General features: G+C 34.3%; 1 protein-coding gene across 1 annotated transcript in view; it reads left to right on the top strand.

Moving 5' to 3' along the window:
• The window catches only part of LOC112031950 (callose synthase 2), a 105,012-nt gene that overhangs the window by 20,610 nt on the left and 64,289 nt on the right, over positions 1-20,113 (top strand). The window contains 10 exon segments of the mRNA XM_065761438.1: positions 7,482-7,606; positions 7,839-7,932; positions 10,131-10,241; positions 10,345-10,461; positions 10,548-10,640; positions 10,736-10,827; positions 11,783-11,909; positions 13,135-13,266; positions 13,363-13,439; positions 13,521-13,614. Of these exon segments, the coding sequence (XP_065617510.1) occupies positions 7,482-7,606; positions 7,839-7,932; positions 10,131-10,241; positions 10,345-10,461; positions 10,548-10,640; positions 10,736-10,827; positions 11,783-11,909; positions 13,135-13,266; positions 13,363-13,439; positions 13,521-13,614 (1,062 nt within the window).

Raw genomic sequence — 20,113 nt, 5'->3', positions numbered from 1 at the left:
CCCGACAATAAACTTGGATACCGTATAAAATGCATTGCAGCAATTGTAAAATCCCTGCAAATTGAGTTCCCTTTACTTGATATTATATTAGTAAAATTCTAGCCGCCCTATAAAGCTACAACTAGTATTGTCTTAATGTCAGACAGTGCCATCGCAAGGACTCCTACTATCATATCAAGGGAGGGGTTACTAGGTGGAGAGCTTGAGCATGAATAATTGTAAATATTTGATATGTAACATTGAAACAAAGTGTAAGGAGTTGATAGAGCATTTCCTCTACTTGGCAATACTTCTTATCCACAAACTATTCCTAGTGTGGCATGCCTTCCTCGAATATGAATTAAAAAGCCTTTCTCTTGTTACATGATATAAATTTTCGTTTTATCCGAGATAAGCCATCTTTTTTTCAACAATATCTTTGTCATTTGATCCAATAGTGTATTGTAGCTCTATTCATTCCATCATTCAATACACACAAAAAAGAGTTATTTATATTTTTATATAAATAAAAACCGAAAGAGTGGTATGATCCCTTCGTCAACCTAGAATGAAAGGGGCGACATTTATTGATCATTACATACAATTCAATTAAGTTATTGTATAAAAGTATGGTTTTTTCTATTCTCTTTTGATTTGAGAATTGAAGGATTTTTTATTGGTTAATTCAAAGAAAAATAAAATAAAAAAATAAAAAAATAAAATGTAGTTAGTATAGGTAAATCTGTATGGAGTTATTGAGTAATATAATAGAGAAGTAAATTTTGTAAATATCAGTACCATACTTCAATTGGGCGACGACATTGCCTATATTTATGTCTTGATGAAGTAATGGGACCACCACAAATGCTACCACGCATGCACTTGCGGTGTGGTAAGGCACCACCCTGTGGTGCCGACAGCCAACTCTGACATGTCAGCTTAGTTATCCTCATCAAGCCACTTACTTGATGGCTAGCTTCCCAACTAGTAGATAGTTCCTTTTCCTCTAGATCAATGAACCAGAATGAAGTTGTCTTGCTTGCTGTTGTTGAAATGTATCATACCCTGGGGATTACAAAAATTATGAAAAAGGAAACTAATCAAAAATTTTCTTACAATTCACCACGCTCCTCCCCGTTGAACTCACTAATGATGTCCCCTTTAGCTCAACCTAGCCCTAGGCCTTTTTCTCTTCTAACGTAAGCTCTAAGGCTTTACACCAAATCTTGACTAATATAATATGCATGCTTATGTAGGGTCAAGTAGAACCGTTGTTTCCTGATGGAAACTTCCTCTATATTGCTATCAATGTCATTTGAATCCATTCAATTTGAATTGGAATTTTTTTTCATCATAATTATGGTGAAGAAGCATCTAGTATAATTATCCTTGGTAGTTTATTTGTGAAATTGTATGTATAGCCAAAAACTTATCACACCTAAAATCGGGTCAAGTTCTAGTTGTTTCTACAAAACGAGCAATAAAGAGTGGGGCAAGTGATGGCTTTGAGATTACTGGCATTTTTTTAATGGCAGCTCCAGAAACTGCCACTATAGCATGTATTATTCTGGTAGTTAGACAAACCACCACTGTAGACCAAGGTTGTAGTTGTAGGCGGTTACGTAAACCTCCTAAATAGTTCACTTATAGCGGCAACTCAAAATTGCTGATATAGGTCATTTCATAAACAAATATTATTTATAAGAAAAACCTATAGGATAGCCCGATCTAGTCTATTCTGTCACTTGATAGAATTCGCCGGTATGGGTATTCAAAACCTTCGTGACATATTGCGGCACTTAGCAAATTTGTCGGTATAGCCCAATCAGGTCTATTGCGACGCTTTGGAGGCCTATAGCAATGGTTTAGAAACGCTAGTATAACTGATATTTAGATTTTGATATTTTAGTTCTTTTAGCTTTCTTGTTAACAAGTGTTTTGTAGTTGATAAAATATTACTTACTCCAAAGTTTAACCTATTAGCAACGAATTGTGATTTCGTCGCCAAAACTATGAAATGAAAAACCGTGATTATTTTAGCAATGATTATTTTCCGTCGCTAATTCTTTCTTATAGCGACGAAACGATTTTCATCGCTAATACTATTCACAGCAACACCTACAACAACGAAATATTTCGTCACTAAAAATTTTAACTTTTAGCGACGAAATATTTCGCCACTATAGATTAATTAAGTTCGCACCAAGATTTTCCCAACTGGCACCTATTTTTCAGATCAACAATAGTGAACTTAATTTCATTATTAGCGACAAAAAATATTTTCTCACTAATTTTCGTCGCTAAAAATACATTTTGTTATAGTGAAGAAAGAATTAATTTAATAATGCAGCCATGGAAGATTAAAATTTGGACAAAGTTTCTTTTCATACTAGTTTAGAGAGAAATCCTTCAAACTCTCACTAAAAATTTAATATGCTATATATTTGAAAATTTAATTGTTGGATTGCATATTCTTTATGTTCTTGATATGCATGTAAAATTTCGTTCGAATTGGATGTTAATTACTATTCGATCCATGAAAGCATTTTATCCATAATTTAAGACTACAAAAACTTGAAAGTTAAACCTTTGATTGATGACATGACTATTAATCTTTGATTTTCTTGAAATTTTGCAAACATGGAGGATATAATAAGGAAATTAATAAAAAAAATCTAACAGTTGATTTGTCAAAATTCACATCTGACAAAAAGATATAAGAGGAATTTGAAAGGTTTCTCTCCAAACTAGTTTAGAGAAAAACATTTTCCTTATTATTTTGCAAATTCATTTATTCAATATTTATTTTAAGGAACCCATGTGTGAAGTCCAATTGAAGCAAAATTTGTGCAGTTTTAAAGGTCTAGTTATGTTTGTCAGAGGGTTAAAACAATTTTTTACTCAGGTTTCTATTTTGTTAGTCATGATCAATTTTGTATTGAGGGGAAAAACTATAATTTATAGAGTTAATGATCTTTTGGTAATTTACTTAAGTCTACAATTTTCTGATAGATATAAGTATCCTAGGTTTATTGTTCTTTGAGTCTAAGTTGGTTTTCTATTATATTTTTCCTTTACTAGTTAAACTAGAGTCATGATAGTGATATTGCTACTACACTTTATTATATAGAGCTTTTTGACTTTGGGCATTGAAGTATGTTGGCATTGAGTGTTTTGTTTCTTCCCTTCTCCTATATTCTTCTCCTCCTCTAGTTTACAAATCAAAACCTTAAATCCCACATTCTTCTTTTACTAAATGACCATCAAATAACTTTTCAAACCACCTTTTAATTCTTGACAAACTCCAAAATCGTTTTGTAACAATTATAAACCCTAGATCCACAAATTCTCCGAAGACTAAAAAAACCCCCCCCCCCCCCCCCCCAAAAAAAGCACATGTAGACAAATTCTCCAATTTGTCCTACTTCATTTAATTATTTATCCATTATTCTAACATCACTCTTACATGTGAGTCCAAATTCCAAATTACCCCTAATGAATGAGGCTCAAAATGAGGCTTTTAAATTTTTAAGTAAGAGGTAGAGTAAAGATTGGATGATTTTTGTTATGCCTTAAACCAAAAAGGATTCAAAGCATGAGAAACCGAACCTTCAAGGGAAATTGTATGAGAATTTTTTTTTCTTTTCATATGATAAATAAATAAATATATTGATCTCTCAACAATATAAGTCAGAGCTCTATAGCACATGTCAATGTTATGAATTCTGTTCCATTCTAGCTGGAATCGGCAGAATTTCTTGTTCTGGTATGTAAACTGGAACGATAATACCCTTTGTTCCACATTGGATAAAATTTCAGCTCGTTTCGGCCAATTTCAAGCATCCCAACCAATTTCGGTTGAAATGCAAATTTTGTCTAGAATGACTTTCAGCTTCTTTTTTCCTTTCTTGAACCTAACGATTTTTTTACAACTTCATATAGTAGAGTTTGAGTTTCACTAATTAAATTCTACCCCATGGCATCAAATATAACCAAAATCCAAAACAATGAACAATGAGAGAGAGAGAGAGAGAGGGTAAAAAAAAGAGATGGCCTTTGATATTCTTTGAGCCTGTCTTCAATCTTCACATATTCCAATACAAAGAGAGAGGTAAAGAGTGCTATAAGTAAAGAATTAAACAAGGAGAGAAGAACTTGAAAACCTAGAGCTGTATAAGGGTAGAGGAAGTGGGGTTAAGTGGGGTGGGTTAAATCTTAGATGGGAAAATAAGAAAATTTTCCACGCTTTACTCCCTTTAACTAAACTAGTGCCATGGTTTTATCAACATGAGCTACAGTAAAAAAATGTACTTTTATGATACAAGTTATTAAAAAAAAGCACCTATTTAATATTAATAAATTAATAATATTTAAAAAAAGGAATAATCATCCTTTTTTTTTTTTTTGCTTCAAAGGAATAATCATCCTATTATTTGCATATCTGTAGTTATTTGATAATTAATTACTATCTTTTAGAATTTTTTTTTTTTATGAAAGATATATAAAATTTCTTTTATATATATATATATATATATGCCGGTAACCTCTAAATCGGCACACCAAAATAGGCTGGTAGCTATATATTCCATTCTAATGGGCAAACTAAAATGGGATTCGAAATAGTATTCAAAACATTAGCATATATACAAACAATACAAACAACAAATCATGTGCCTCCTTTATCAAAAAAGAAAAAAAAAGAAAAAAAGAAAAAGAAAAAGAAAAGACAAATCATGTGCCTCCAAAAGTTACATGAATATTTTTCAAGACTCCAAAAATTTAACAACATCACATCTCTCCCAAGAATATTTAACACTAACAACAAGTCTAGGTCTAGTAGCCCAAGGCTAACAAACATCAAGATTCTAACTATTACCTCCACAAATATAGCAAGACCGAATCACCAAGAATTAACAACGAGTCTCCTCATAAAAATAGTACTCCATTCACCACTAATACAGGAAGCTCAATGCTTGAGGTATTGCTAATTGATCTGAAAATTTGTTAAAGAGTGGGATGAGGTAAAGCCTAGTAAGTAGCATAATTAATGAAGGTGGGAAAATACAAGTCTCAAAATAATTAGTATTTTTAAAAAACACGTTACACTTTGGGGATTTCCATTTGAATCCTGCAAATTCATTTTCATTGATAAAATGACAAGAATGATTGAAATGATATATATAACACAAAACATCTCAATAGGAAACTACATAATGTATATATTGTGAGCAATAATAAAACCTTTCCAAAACTAGAAAATCCAACCCAGGGCCACATGACAATGCCGCCACAAAGACGAAGCTCATCTGCCATCACAATTCACAAAGACGGAACTCATCAATGCACACAGTCGAAACTAATATGCTGTCACAATGACGAAACTCACTTGCCATCACAAAGATAGAGCTAATCTACCGTTACAAAGACAGAAGTCAATTGCCAACACACAGCTGGAACTCAATAACCATATCGTAAAGATGAGTGCTAAGATACCAATGTCACATAAACTATAGTGTCTAGCTAGGTAATTACCGGGTAATCACACGACGTGACACAAGGGTAAAACATATTAAGCTCACAGATTACATGTTATCAAAATACATAATTTATTTACTAGTAGTTTCATAAAATCTTTGAAATACCCAAATATCACAAGTCAAGATAAAACATCTTTAAATTTTGCAAACAATGCAATAAATTCATAAAATCCACTCCCAAAAATTAAATCAAAATTGCTTGTCTTTTCCATACTAAAAATCATGCATTTTCTCATATGCAATAACAAATATGATGCACTTTCAACATTTCATGTGTTTTCTGTAAATGATTAACTAACAATAATAGTCCACATAGTATATTTTAGGAAAAACATAAATAATGTTCCAAAATGGGTTTAACCATAGAATACTTGTGTGCAATAATGATTATTTTTCAAAAATCTCATAAAGAAGCCACTTAGCTCAAAAGGCCAACCAATTTTACCTCAGGAATCTTGGAACCTAGAAACACAAAGTACCATCAAACTTGTCTCCATAGATTGAAAATGCTCCCCTAAAATCAAATTGAGGGTCTAAAGCCTAACTTGACTATCCCAAGACACCTATTCCCAAAGCATATCAAACAAGCATACAAGTGATCCAACAGACCATAACACAATCAAAGCATTTTAATATAGTACTACCGCAAACAGTGTGCATTTATTAAATAACATAAAATACATCACTTTAAAATCAAGCCATTAGAACAATTCTTATCAATTCCCAAGCGTTCACAACGAAACAACAATTTTTAAGTGTTACACTAACTCATATATTAATAATGTTAATACATATTGCATCATATAGAAGTCAATTATCACAACATGAAATCACTTTCAAAGTTCTTAAACTTGTTTTATATATATATATATATATATCAATCACAAAGTCCAACTTCAAATTGAATAAATAACTACACACAATTAAACCCAACTTCATAACTCATTGAGGAAATGTATCAAACACTTGATGTGCAAAAAGCACAACTTCAAGGTACTTAAAATTTCATGGTTAACACTTTCATTACCCTTTTGTTTTTGAAACAAGTTCATAACACCCAAACTATCATAGAGTCACATACCCACCTCTCCACATCACCAAGACCTCCAAACTCATTACCCAAGGAAAAAATTGTGATTGGGTTACCACTAGAGCAAAATAACTCAAGAACAAACCAAACTTTTCATTTCAATTAAGAATTTAAACCCAATTTATCTTGCTCTAGCATAAACCCTATAGCAAGATTTTACTTAGATTTGTTAGGAAATTTACCACAAATTTCCATTCTCGGCTGAATGGGAGAAATCCCTCTCTTCCCAAAATAGTGAAGACTTAGGGGGCTGAAGCCTAATAACAAGTTTGTCCCTAAAATATCTTGTAAATAAAATTACCAATTATCCCATCAACCTTCTTTCAAATTACAATTAACAAGAGGTGTTACAATTTTAAGACTATTTGCTCTAATACCATGCTAAACTACAACTAGTCCCAAAATTATTAATTTAATCATCCATAGTTCTTACAACGATATCGAAGGAACATTGAAGTATCTCTTTGGTAGCTTTCCTTCTTTATATTCAAACGCAATCAAAATTCGATCGTACAAATCATCTGGGGCTCATACAGAAGACGCCTCACTTTTACTAGCATTTGCTATCAAACTAGATAGCATTTCGAACTCATCTAGCACTTGCTTAATAATCTCAATGGCGATTTGCTATTTTCATCTCAGATACTGCTTTTGTGTGATGGCTGACTTTAAATGACATAAATGTTCAGCGCCTTCTATTGTTTTCACAAAATATTTTGTTTTGTTTTTTTCTCTGTTCTTTTGAAGGAAAATTAGTTTGTGCTACGTTAAATTTTTTTTCATGACCAGTTTCTGGATTTAATCTCCTAGAAACTTCTCATCAACTCCGTTTGGAATTCTGAAGAAATATCAATTCAAACCCTAATTCTTTTCAGGAAAAAGAAATGACGTTGGCAGGTAGGGCAAAGAGTAGTAATGCGCGTGAAATGCAGAGTTTTTATCACTATTACTTCAAAAAGAATATTCAAGCTTTGCAGAATGCCGCTGATAAACATGACCGGTTGGTTCTCTAAGAGAATTGATTTCTAGTAGTCTACTTTCTTGACAGTTGGCTCTAGTGCATTATATTTTACAGAAAATCTTATTATTACACATTTCCTATTGCATACTCCTTACGCACAATTTTCAGTCATGTAACTGTGTGTGTATGGTGAGTATGTAAAAAGAAGTGTGTGACTATATATCATTACTCTATAATTATATTTGATACTAAATTCATGTTCCTGAATCAGTGCCCAACTTACAAAAGCATATCAAACTTCTACGGTCCTCTTTGAGGTTTTGGAGGCTGTAAATCAGACAGAGGCTGTTGAAGTGCCTGATGAGGTGAAACTGAATTCTTTATATCTTACTTCTGAATGATATCATGTTATTGGAACTTGCTGAGAATAATACATTTTTTTCCAGGAACCTTCATGTTTTGTGGTTACTGTCTTATATATGTGGTTGTAAACTTGTAATAATTAATTATTTTCTTTGTTCTCTTTTGTTGGAGTAATTCGAAAGAATATTCATTGAATATGGTTTAATATCATGTTGAAATTAAAGGGGAGAGAGAGAGAGAGTGTGTTATGTGGGTTGGCCTGATTGCCTACATCCATAGAATAAATAGCTACATCTTTTTTCTATTTGTTGTTTATGATGAAACCTAGCATTTATAGAGACTAAAAGCTAGGGTTGGTCATAATTGGGCTTTACACTAAATATGGTCTCATGGGCCATTATGTCAAAAAACTTTCGGAAAATATTATCTTTAATACTCCTGTCAAACTTAGGATAGAAGTTTTTGAAGATCCCTAGCTAGAAGATGACTTATAAATGACCAAATTAATTGGATGATGGATTGGAATTTGGAATAATATTGTAACTGGATTGGCCAATTTAGTGTATGTTTGGATAGTGCTGAAAAGTACTTTTTAGTTGCGTCGCTCGTTTTCCAGTGGATTTCGTGCATTGTTCACGAGACCCGTAAGTACTTTTTTCAGCAAAAACAACTTCAAAACTGGGTCTGACGGCACTATTCACACATTTAAAAATTATTTTACTACAGTATTTTTAGTTTTCAGTTTTTAGCAATAAGCGTTATCCAAAATGTGCCAAATTGAGTGTTTTTGGAGTCTTATTAGAGAAGCAAAACTATGGTTGCGTTAGCTATTGTCTGAAAAAAGTAGTTTTTATTTTTATTATTTAGCTTATTTTTGCTATTATTTATAGGTCTTATTGCATTTTTTAGTACTATTCATGGGTTCTACAGTGCTATTTTAACTAGTTTTTAGTTTTATTTACAGTACTTTCAACAAAAAGTTTCATTTTAAGCTAATTAAATAAGTTATTCCTAAACGGCCTTTACATCAGAATATATGAAAGAGAAGTTTTACATCGACAATATTACCGTAACAAATCCTATGTGGTAGGTTATTATTGGTTTTTAATTTAAATCTATCACTAAAGTAACTTTTTTGTCCACTACTAATAACACGTAATAACTTGTCATTTAAGATTTATTGTAAAAATATTACAAATGTGGCAATTCTCTGCATGCAATAATTAAAAAAAAAGTTTACCTTGGTCATTGGTCAAAGGGTCAAAAGTCATCCATTAGATGGGTCAAAGAAAGTCAATGGTGTTGGATCCAAGTTGAAATTGGTTCAGTTGAGATCGAAAAGAGAGCCTGCTGATGTGGCAGTGGGTGTTGACATGGCAGATGACATATCACTGCTGGCTTAGGGTTTACGTGGCGTGACTAAAGTGTGACATGTGCATGGTTGACATCACTGAAGGCTAAACTACGAGTGTGTCGTGTGTCACGTGTGGAGGCATGTGACTGAGGAAGAAGACCAGCCCCTATGACGGAGTGGAGCCATGTTGGAATCTTTAGGAGGCGTGTGGGGAGAATTTGACGATTGAAAAAGTTGGGTTCTGTTCTTCGGATGTCATAGTAGTGTTCTATCATTTACGTGATTGTTTTCTTCAAATGGTGTTTGGGAAATGACAGATTTGAAATGGAGAGGAACGACTTGCATGAGTTTTTAAGATTCAAGGAGAAAACAAAATTAGACACAAAAGCAACAGAGAAAGAACACGTAGAATTATTTGGCTTTGTTAAATATATTAGCAATGCAATGTGTTATATTATATTGTATGCGTTAAAATGGATGCGGAGAGCGAAACATAGAATAAGAACACGAGAGTTACATGGTTTAATTTTGTCGGCTTACATTTACGGAAGAAATCTTTAGGGGTTATATCTTAATTATGTAAGTATGTAGTACAATAACATGTGTTACAATGAACTCTCATATGAGTGTATATAAGTGACTAAACCTTAAACTACTAGTACAAGTAAAAGTAGATTTGGATATATTATATTGAGCTAATATATCTAATATATCTCTATCAGGCTTGTAGGAAATATTTCACATATTTTCAATTGATGTTTACAATGAATGTAGACTAGGAACTAGGATTAGCCCCAATTAGCCCTCTTGAGAAATTATTGTCCTTTAACGCTTGTTCTATTGTAGATTTTGCAAGCTCACACTACGGTTGAGGAGAAGAAACAGTTATATATGCCTTATAATATTCTTCCTCTTGATCCAGAGAGTCAAAATCAGGCTATTATGAGATATCCTGAGGTAATTTGTTCCAGGTTTCTTGTGTGGAATAGTTGATTTTCCTTGGTTCTTTCATTCGAGCTTGCTTTTGATTTTTGATTTTTGATTTTTTATTTGTTTGCAGATTCAAGCTACTGTTTCTGCACTTCGTAATACCAGCGGTTTGCCATGGCCAATGGGCCACCAGATGCAAGTTAATAAAGACATTCTAGACTGGCTTCAGATTCAATTTGGTTTTCAGGTGACTTACTAAATCGTTTGTTGTCCATTAGCTAGCTAGTGTTTCATGGCTACTCAACAGGCTACTTTCCATTAATTAACACGTAGAAGGACAATGTTGCAAATCAAAGGGAGCACTTGATTATGTTGCTGGCAAATGTGCAAATACGTCAATTCCCAAAGCCTGATCAGCAACCCAAGGTCTTATTCTTCTTAGATTAATGCTCTGGCTTGTATTTTTATCTTTTGAGCCAGTCTTATGTTGTCATAACATACGATACTTTTTGCTTCTTTAGTTGGATGATTGTGCTCTGACAGAAGTGATGAAGAAACTACTCAAAAACTACAGAAAGTGGTGCAAGTATTTGGATCGCAAAAGTAGCCTTCGGTGAGCCTTCATATTTTTTATTAAGAAATTTCTTCTGAAAAATTATATTTATTTTTGGAAGTGCCAGTTGGATTAGTCTTAGACTCCTAGTGTTACGTGCGACAGCACTAGACTGCTTTCTTTTGCTGCGGTAGCTAGGTACTTAAGGGTTATTTTGGTTGGAGGGGTAGAAAAGTGAAAAAATAGAAAATAGTGGGAGGATGAAAAAATGGGAGGATAGAAAAGATATTAATTTTTCTCTTTTTGTTTGGTTGGAAGTGGAAAAGTGGAGGGATGAAAAAAATGAATTTGTATAAATTTACTCATACACCATTGTTAAAAAATAATGGCTAATTAAAACAAAAAGGTGACAAATAACCAAAAAGAAAAAAAAGAAATCACCCAATTTATTAAAAAAAAAATTCATGTCTAGTTAAAAAAAATAAAAAAATAAAAAACAACTATCACACCCACAGCTCTAGGAAATCAAAAAAAGAAAAAAAAAAGAGAAAAGAAAAAAAGAAAAAGAAAAAAGGAAGAGGCAATTGCCCACAAAAGCACAAAAAAAGAAAAAAAAACATAAAAAAAAGAAAGGAATTGGATGAATTGCACACATGGGCATTTTTATCCATTAAGCAGTCTCATTTTCTTTCTTCAGTTTTTTCTTCATTTTGGGGAGAAAATTTTTTGGTGGGCCCGGCAATAAAACACCTAGGCCTCACCATTTATTTTCTTTCCTCTCCACCCAATCAAACACATTCAAAAAAAAATTTATTCTTATTTTCTCTCAAAAGTTTTTCATCCACTCTATTTCACCACCAAACAAACACACCCTTAGTTTAGTTGGCACCTTATTTTCACTGTTTGCGTATTTCATACTCTTTTTCTTGCTAGTTGATACAAAATATTCAGGTACTCTTTTACGCTGTGAAACATTTCTTTTACTTTGTGGTTTTTTTTTTCCCCTAATTGTCAGGGAACCGGCACTTCAACAGGAAGTGCAGCAGAGAAAATTACTATACATGGGCTTATATCTTCTTATATGGGGAGAAGCTGCAAACTTGAGATTCATGCCAGAATGCCTTTGCTATATTTATCATCATGTATGTACAGTTATGATTGTTCTTGAGAATGCAAAGAGAGATTTAAAGAATTAATTTTTCTTTCCATTTTTTTGGGGCTCTAAATCGTAAGGGAGAGGGAGGGAAAGGATATGAATTACAGATTTAAATACTTAACGAGACATAGCTCTTGTGTGGGGATATTGCCAATGCCATGTGTCTGGTCAGAAACGTACCACCACAAACTTCATTTAAGTTGCTCTCGTAGTCTTCATAGGTAGTTTCAATTTTGCAAGCGAAGTACTTCTCTGATAAATCTATTCATCTGTAAGCTGGTTTAGGCTGTTCAGCCAAAAAACATTTATATGTACTGGTAACATAAATAAAGCTTTAGTGGTTTATTCAAATTATATATGAGATATTGCCGTATTGTAAATTTGAACAGTGGTCAGTCAACAAGGATATTTTAGTAGTAAGAAGTCTGACTATATTATAGCATGGCATGTTCCAAGCTTTGTGGGCCTTATATAAGAAGCCTGATTTGGGTAGTCTTGGAGATTTTAACGGGTAGTCTTGGAGATTGATTTATTTAATCTAAACCGTTTTGGAGTGAAGGTGCACAAGGGGAAATTAATTTGGATAATGCAAGGGTTTTAATTCAAAGTAGCAAATTTTCTATTACTGCAGTTTTATACATTATGCTTTGACAATTTTTAAAAATTGCTTTAATTAAGTTGTGGAATATGTTATACTAATGGTTCAATGCTTAGATTTACAATTTCCTAGTATTTTAAGCTTAACTTCTTAATAGCTTAAGCCAAGAGTCTTAACTTAATTGTTACTTCTTCATACACAAAATGTTTGGAGATTTAAGAGAGAAATGATTCAAATTACAGAGTTAACAACATATTGTAATTATTTCCAAAAAAAAAAAATTCTTAATACTTGTTTCCTCATAAGGTGGGAAAATATTAGTATAATGATTTAATTAATAAATTTATAATTTCCTAGTAAATAAGTAGTTTGTCACTATATTTGATAGAGGATTTTCACTGTAATAATCTCATTTGTATTGAGTAATACAATTGGGCCTTTGTGCTTATACAAATAAACCTAATATCTCCAATAGTGGGGTTCAACTTTGATTAATTTTAAATATAAATTATGGATGTTCAAATGAGACACTCTAATTTTATTGATCATTGAGTATAATTTAAGGTTCAATTGACTTAAGCATAATCATTCAGTTGTACTTCAATCTTTATAGATGGCACTTGAGTTGTGTGGGATACTGGCTGGAAGTCCAATGACTGATGAGCCTGTAAAGCCAGTATATGGTGGTGATGATGAGGCTTTTTTAAAGCAAGTAGTAACTCCAATATATGAGACGATAGCGAAGGTGTTGCTTCTGCATGTTCTTTTTGGTCCATAAAATTTAATGTTATTAAATTGATATTTGATTGCTTTGTGTCGCCATTTATTTTATGTATTACAGGAAGCTAAAAGGAGCAATTATGGAAAAGCAAAGCATTCTCAGTGGAGAAATTATGACGATTTAAATGAATACTTCTGGTATTTTGTGTTTCTTTGTTTATATGCATTTCATTTGTACAGAATGTAGTTTAATAAAAATTATGTTCGTGTGAATTGTAGGTCAGTTGATTGTTTTCGGCTAGGTTGGCCTATGCGTGCTGACGCTGATTTCTTTTGCCAGCCTCTGGAGAAGCTTCGAGTTGACAAAAATGAGGCATGTTGTAATTTGGGTTATATGTTGCTTGTTTGGTAGTTATTAGAAAAATACAGAGTAAAAAAGAGAGAAAATGGAAAACTGAATTTACTCTTAGATTGATGAAAATGGAAAAGTGATTACAAATAATTATCACCTATGCTTTTATACATTGAAACAGGGGCTAACAGAGGCTAACAAATTTTCCCTCCAAAATAACTAACTAACTAATTATTAATACACCCAATTACTATTTGACATTTGTCACTTCTGTTTTCTTGTTCTTGTTTCTCTGACACGTGGACTCCCCTTTAGTCTTTCCTTCTTTCTTCTTTACTCTGCTTGTTCCAGCGTGTTGACCTTCTTTAATTTTAATACTCTCCCTCAAGTCCTGAGCTGGAAGATCATGGACTTGAAGATGAGTTTCAATCTGCAACTCCTTTTGCAATTGCTTTGGCATGAAAATATCTCACAAACCCAACTTCTGTGTTAATCTTGTGAAGGAATTGAAGCCTAAAGCTTTGGTAAATACATCAGCTACTTGAGCATTTGAATTCACATGAAAAGTTTTAATCATCCCCTCTAGAATTTTGTCTCGAACCAAATGACAGTCTACCTCAATATGCTTAGTCCTTTCATGGAAGACTGGATTAGCAACTATATACAAAGTTGCTTGATTATCACAGAACAGCATAGCTGGTTTAGGGTGCTCAATTTTTAAATCTTTGAGTAATTGAAGTACCTAGGTAATTTCACATGCTACACTGGCCATTGCCCTGTACTCAGCCTCTGCTGATGATCGTGAAACCACTCCTTGTTTCTTCGATCTCTATGCTATCAAACACTCTCCCAAATACATTGCATAACCTGTCAGTGACCTCCTTGTACCAGGGCATCTAGCCCAATCAGCATCGCAGAAGGATTTAATGTGTAAATTAGAGGTGCTTGAGAAGAAGAGTCCCTTTCCTGGTGATCCTTTAATATACTAAAGGATCCTGTGAGCAGCAAGTAAATGAGGTTCTCTAGGTTTTGAGACAAACTGACTCAACCTATGCACAGCATAAGTGATGTCAGGCCGTGTCAAGGTTAAGTATAGCAGTCTCCCAATCAACCTTCTGTACATTCCAGGGTCTGCTAACAACTTCCCTTCATATTTTGAAAGCCTTAGATTCTGCTCCATAGGAAATTTAACTGGCTTTGATCCAAGGAAACCAGAATCCTTCAAAATTTCAAGTGCATATTTTCTTTGTGTCAAGCTAATGCTTGCATTAGTCCTTGCTACCTCAAGACCTAAAAAATACCTTAAAGAACCAAGGTATTTCAAGCCAAATCTATCATCTAGCAACTTCTTCAATCTGTTCACACAATCGGGATTGTTACCAGTGAGCAAAATGTCATTAACATACACCAAAAGCACTGTAAAAGAAGTCCCTTGAGTGCGAGTAAACAGTGAATAATCAGACTTGGATTGAACAAATCCCATTTGAAGAATGGTTTTAGAAAATTTGTCAAACCATTGTCTTAAGGCCTGTTTAAGACCATAAAGACTCTTGTTTAGCTTGCATACAACATTCCCCCCCTTGCTGTGAAAACTAGGTGGCAGGCACATGTACACATCTTCATTTAAATCACCATGTAAGAATGCATTGTTAACATCCATTTGACGAAGAAACCACCCTTTCACAGCAACAAAGGTGAGTACAATCCGGACTGATACAGACTTGGCCACTGGTGAAAAGGTCTCAGAATAGTCCAAACCAAACTTTGTGTGAAACCTTTAGCAACCAGCCTAGCTTTATATCTTTCAATAGAGCCATCAAGTAGATATTTAACCCTATAAACCCATTTACATCCTATAGGGCTCTTACCCGAAGGCAAAGGCACCAAACTCCAAGTGTTAGTGACCTCCAAAGCTTCTATTTCCTTGTCCATAGCAGCCCTCCATTCAGGATATTGCACTGCCTGATGGAAGAAGACAAGGTTTGAAGGAGTGGAATTAACTGTCATAGCAAAAGATTTGAAGCTAGGGCCAAGGTGAGAATAGTCTAAATAAGCTGAAACATCATATGGCAGACCAGATTGAGGCTTAGTGCTGACAGACTTGCAGGCATACTGAGATTGGTAAGGAGGGGGTTTATGTGATCTAGTGGACCTTCTGAGAGTAGGATTAGAAGTTGAAGGTAAGGGAAGTGGGAAAACAGTAGGTAAAGTGCTAAGAGTTGAATTGAATGAAGGAAGGGCAACCAACAGGTTCAGGTTCTGCAGAATTAGGTGTTGCACTAGGTGCTGTATTAGGTGCTGCATTAGATGTTGCACTGGGTGCTGCACTATGTGCTACATCAGGTGCTGCACTAGATGTTGCACCAGGTGCTGCACTAGGTACTGCATTGGGTGCTGCACCATGCAGGATACTAGGTGCTACTGGTGCTGCATCAGATGGTGCAATAGGCATGGTGCTAAGATCAATTGAAATAGAGGAAGGAAGGTTATTAGTATCAACAAATTGAGAAGATTTTGAAGTACAATGAGGAAAAATGAAATCATCTAAATAGGAAGTGGAAGGTTGTGAGGAAAGAGCATAAGGGAAAGTGTGCTCATAAAAAATAACGTTTCTTGAGATGTGAACAGAATTGGAAGTAAGATCAAGTACCTTATAGCCTTTATTGCCTTGGGGATAGCCTAAGAACACACACTTCCTAGCTCTAGGTGCAAATTTGTCTCTATTATGAGGTAAGGTTGAAATGAAACACAAACAACCAAAACATTTGAGATGATTATAACATGGGGCAGATTTAAAAAGAAGTTCATAAGGACTTTTGTTACCTAAAGACTTGGAAGGAAGCCTATTAATGAGGTAAACAGCAGTTAAAATGCAATCTCCCCAAAAGCATAAAGGAAGATGAGATTGGAACCTTAAAGCTCTTGCAACATTGAGGATGTGTTGATGTTTTCTCTCAACAATAGCATTTTGTTGAGGGGTATCAACACAACTCAACTGATGCAAAATGCCATTTGATTGAAAGAAATCCTTGAGATAGAACTCAGTTCCATTATCACTCCTTATAGTTTTGATTTTGCAATTAAATTGAGTAGACACCATAGTAGCAAATTGTGGAAGATACACTTGTGTTTTAGACTTATGTTTAAGCAAATATACCCAACAGTGCTTGTAGCAAATGGACCCCAAAGATCACAATGAAGTAAATCAAAAGGATTAGTTGAAACATGAGTGCTAGCTGTAAAAGGAAGTTTCTTCTGTTTTGAAAAATGACAAATATCACAAGAAGAAGCAATTTTATTGATATTAACATCATGTACAAGTTGCTTCAACAATTGGAGTTTGGAATGAGATGGGTGTCCTAATCTACTATGCCATAAAGCTGATGAAGAAATAGAAGTGACAGCAGCAGTAAATACAGATGCAGAAGATCTACAACCTAAATCTTGCAGCAGAAATAGGCCATTGTGTGCTTTACCCAGACCAATCGTGCTCCATTGAGCAAGGTCCTGAATAAAACAACAATCACCAAGAAAAATGAAGCAACAACAAAGTGATTTTGTGAGTTTGTTGACAGAAATCAAGTTGAATGTAAAAGAGGGCACACACAAGACATTAGTTAAAATCAAAGTAGAAGAAATATGCACTGTGCCTATGTGTGTGACTAAGGCCTGTTTCCCATTTGGCAAATAGACAAAGGTATGAACTATTGAGGTAATGGCAGTCAATTGAGTAATAGAATGAACCATGTGGTCTGTTGCTCCAGTATCATTGATCCAAGTATTGGATTTATAAGCTTGCCTATCAACTACTTGAGCAGCAAAGATAGAATGAGAAAGATTAGGTGGAATCCAAAAGGAATTACCTAAAAATTTTGATGAGGTAGAAGGAGAAGATGATGTGGAAGGTAAAGGATGTGGAATGGAAGGGTAGGAAGTCATAACAGACGCAACTGGGTGGCTAGTCTGAGCATTATCGCCTGATCCAGCAGCCATATAGCACTTTAGAAAATTCAGAAATTGCTCACATTGAGCCTGTGACAGTAATAACTGTGGACTAGCTTGCATAAAAGAACCTCCACCAGAATGACCAATATGGTTCTGTGAAGCCAAATCTGATTGAACACCAGTACCTTGCAAAACTCCTCCAGCCAAAAAACCAGAATGCACACCACCAGGTTGTAAACTAGAATGCATATTTGGATCAAATCCACAACTTCCTGTGGTTTGCATTGAAGAAACCTGATTTGCCATGGCCTTGTTACCTCCTTTTGGCTTGTAACCAGGGGGGTAACCATGGAGCTTATAGCATTTATCAGCTATATGTCCAGTAAAGCCACAATAAATGCACACAGGCCTATCTTTCTTGCCATTACCACCTTTACCTCCATTCTTTTGTCCTTGATGACCAAGAAAACCTTTGCTATTGTTCACATACATAGCAGTAGAATCACCTGACTGAATCATGTTGAAGTTTTGACCAGTGTTTCTCCTTTTCTCTTCTTGCAAGATCAGAGAGCACACTTTGCTAAGAGAGGGCAAAGGTTCAATCAGTAATATCTGACTTATAACATGGCCATAACCATCGTTCAGTCCCATGAAAAACCTAAAAACATGCTCCTTATGATGAGCATCTAGTTGAGAAGACTTAGAACCACAAGTACAAGCGCATGTACAGATTGTAAAAGGCTGGTAATTAGCATACTCATCCCACAAGGTTTTGAATTTCGTAAAGTAAGAAATTATTGAAAGTGATCCTTGTGCAAGATGTGCGATTTCCTTCCCAAGTTCAAACAACCTTGGAGTGTTACCCTGAGACAACCTATCTTTGAGATCAATCCACAAGTCTCTGGCATTGTTGATGTACATAACACTAGCCTTCAAATCCAGACTGAGTGAATTAGTTAACCAAGAAAGCACTGTGGTATTGCATATACTCCAAGAATTATACAATGAAGAAGATGAATCAAGCTCAGCAATCGATCCATCCACAAAACCAAACTTGTTTCTGGAACTTAGAGCCAAAAACAAAGATTGCGCCCAACTCATGTAATTCTCTAGACTAGTGAGTGGTTGCGATGTGGGTATAAGACCTGGATTTTCATTTGTAGGAAGAAAGAAAGGATTGTTTGCATATTCATTTGCTATCATTGCACTTGAAGCAGGTACTGAATGTGCAGTTTAAGATTGAGTGTTGGTTGTGGAATCGGAAGCCATAGATGAGAAAAGAAGAGGAAAAACGAAGCACTAAATTCGGTTTGAGAACTAAGAAAATGAAAGAGGAAATCTCAAAAAACTTGCTCTGATACCATATTAGAAAACAGAGTAAAAGAGAGAGAAAATGGAAAGCTGAATTTACTCTTAGATTGATGAAAATGGAAAAGTGATTACAAATAATTATCACCTATGCTTTTATACACGGAAATAGGGGCTAACAGAGGCTAACAAATTTTCCCTCCAAAATAATTAACTAACTAATTATTAATACACCCAATTACTATCTAACATCTGTCACTTCTGTTTTCTTGTTCTTGTTTCTCTGACATGTGGACTTCTCTTTAGTCTTTCCTTCTTTCTTCTTTACTCTGCTTGTTCCACCGTGTTAACCTTCTTCAATTTTAATAGTAGTAGACTAGTCTCTTTGTGCTTTCCAACATATGAATCTGATTTTTTTTAATGAATAGAAGAGTTGTTTCGTTGTGTTCAAATAGAAAAAAGAAAAAAAAAAATGAGAGAGAGAGGATAATTATGTATATAGGGAAGAACAACAATGAAGTCTTTATAGGTTGTAGTCGCTATCTTTAAGACTATAAATGCCCCAACTCCAAAGAGTTTGCCAAGGGTTACAAGCAACTAGTCTCCATGATACAACAAAGCCTAAGTATCTATTGATATATAGCTAGTAATTCTAGAAGTACTAACGAACTTCTATATAATGTGTTTTGCAATAAAATAAGGGTCATGCTAACTGGTGCCCTTAAGGCACTGGTTAAGAATCCATTATAGGAAAGTTTTAATATCACTTTTATAGGAAATGAAAAAGGCTGTCAAAATATTAATTGTTTTTTTTTTCTTTTCCCATAAAAATTTTCTTTAACTGAATTTTTAACCAGTGCCCTAAGGGCACTCGTTAGCATTTCCCATAAAATAATGGAAAAACTGCATGAAATGACCGAACAACCTCTCAATTTATAGATGTAGTGAAGATTTTAAATGAATAGCTAGGCATCATAAAAGGACATTAAATAAATGTTAACACCCTTTCAAAAATTGGTTGAAACTACTTGACTATTGATCACATGAAACCATGTCAATTAGATTAGAAAATCTGGAGAATTTCTACAGAAAAAACACATTGCGTCAGACTTGCCTAGTTGCCTGACATCTCGGTTCGGCTCATTTTAGACAAAGACCGATAGAGGGCCTCGCTTGACACTCTTCTTCTCATCTCACTATGTAAGGTTGAATTTAATCAACCACCTAATTGGCTTTATTCAGTGACCAATTTGCTTGTAATTTAGCA

The sequence above is a fragment of the Quercus suber genome, unplaced genomic scaffold, assembly GCF_002906115.3.
Source record: "Quercus suber isolate HL8 unplaced genomic scaffold, Cork oak 2.0 scaffold_412, whole genome shotgun sequence".
In the NCBI taxonomy this organism is placed as follows: domain Eukaryota; kingdom Viridiplantae; phylum Streptophyta; class Magnoliopsida; order Fagales; family Fagaceae; genus Quercus; species Quercus suber.
Note: the sequence above shows the minus strand (reverse complement) of the source record. Positions and strands in the feature narration are given on the sequence as shown.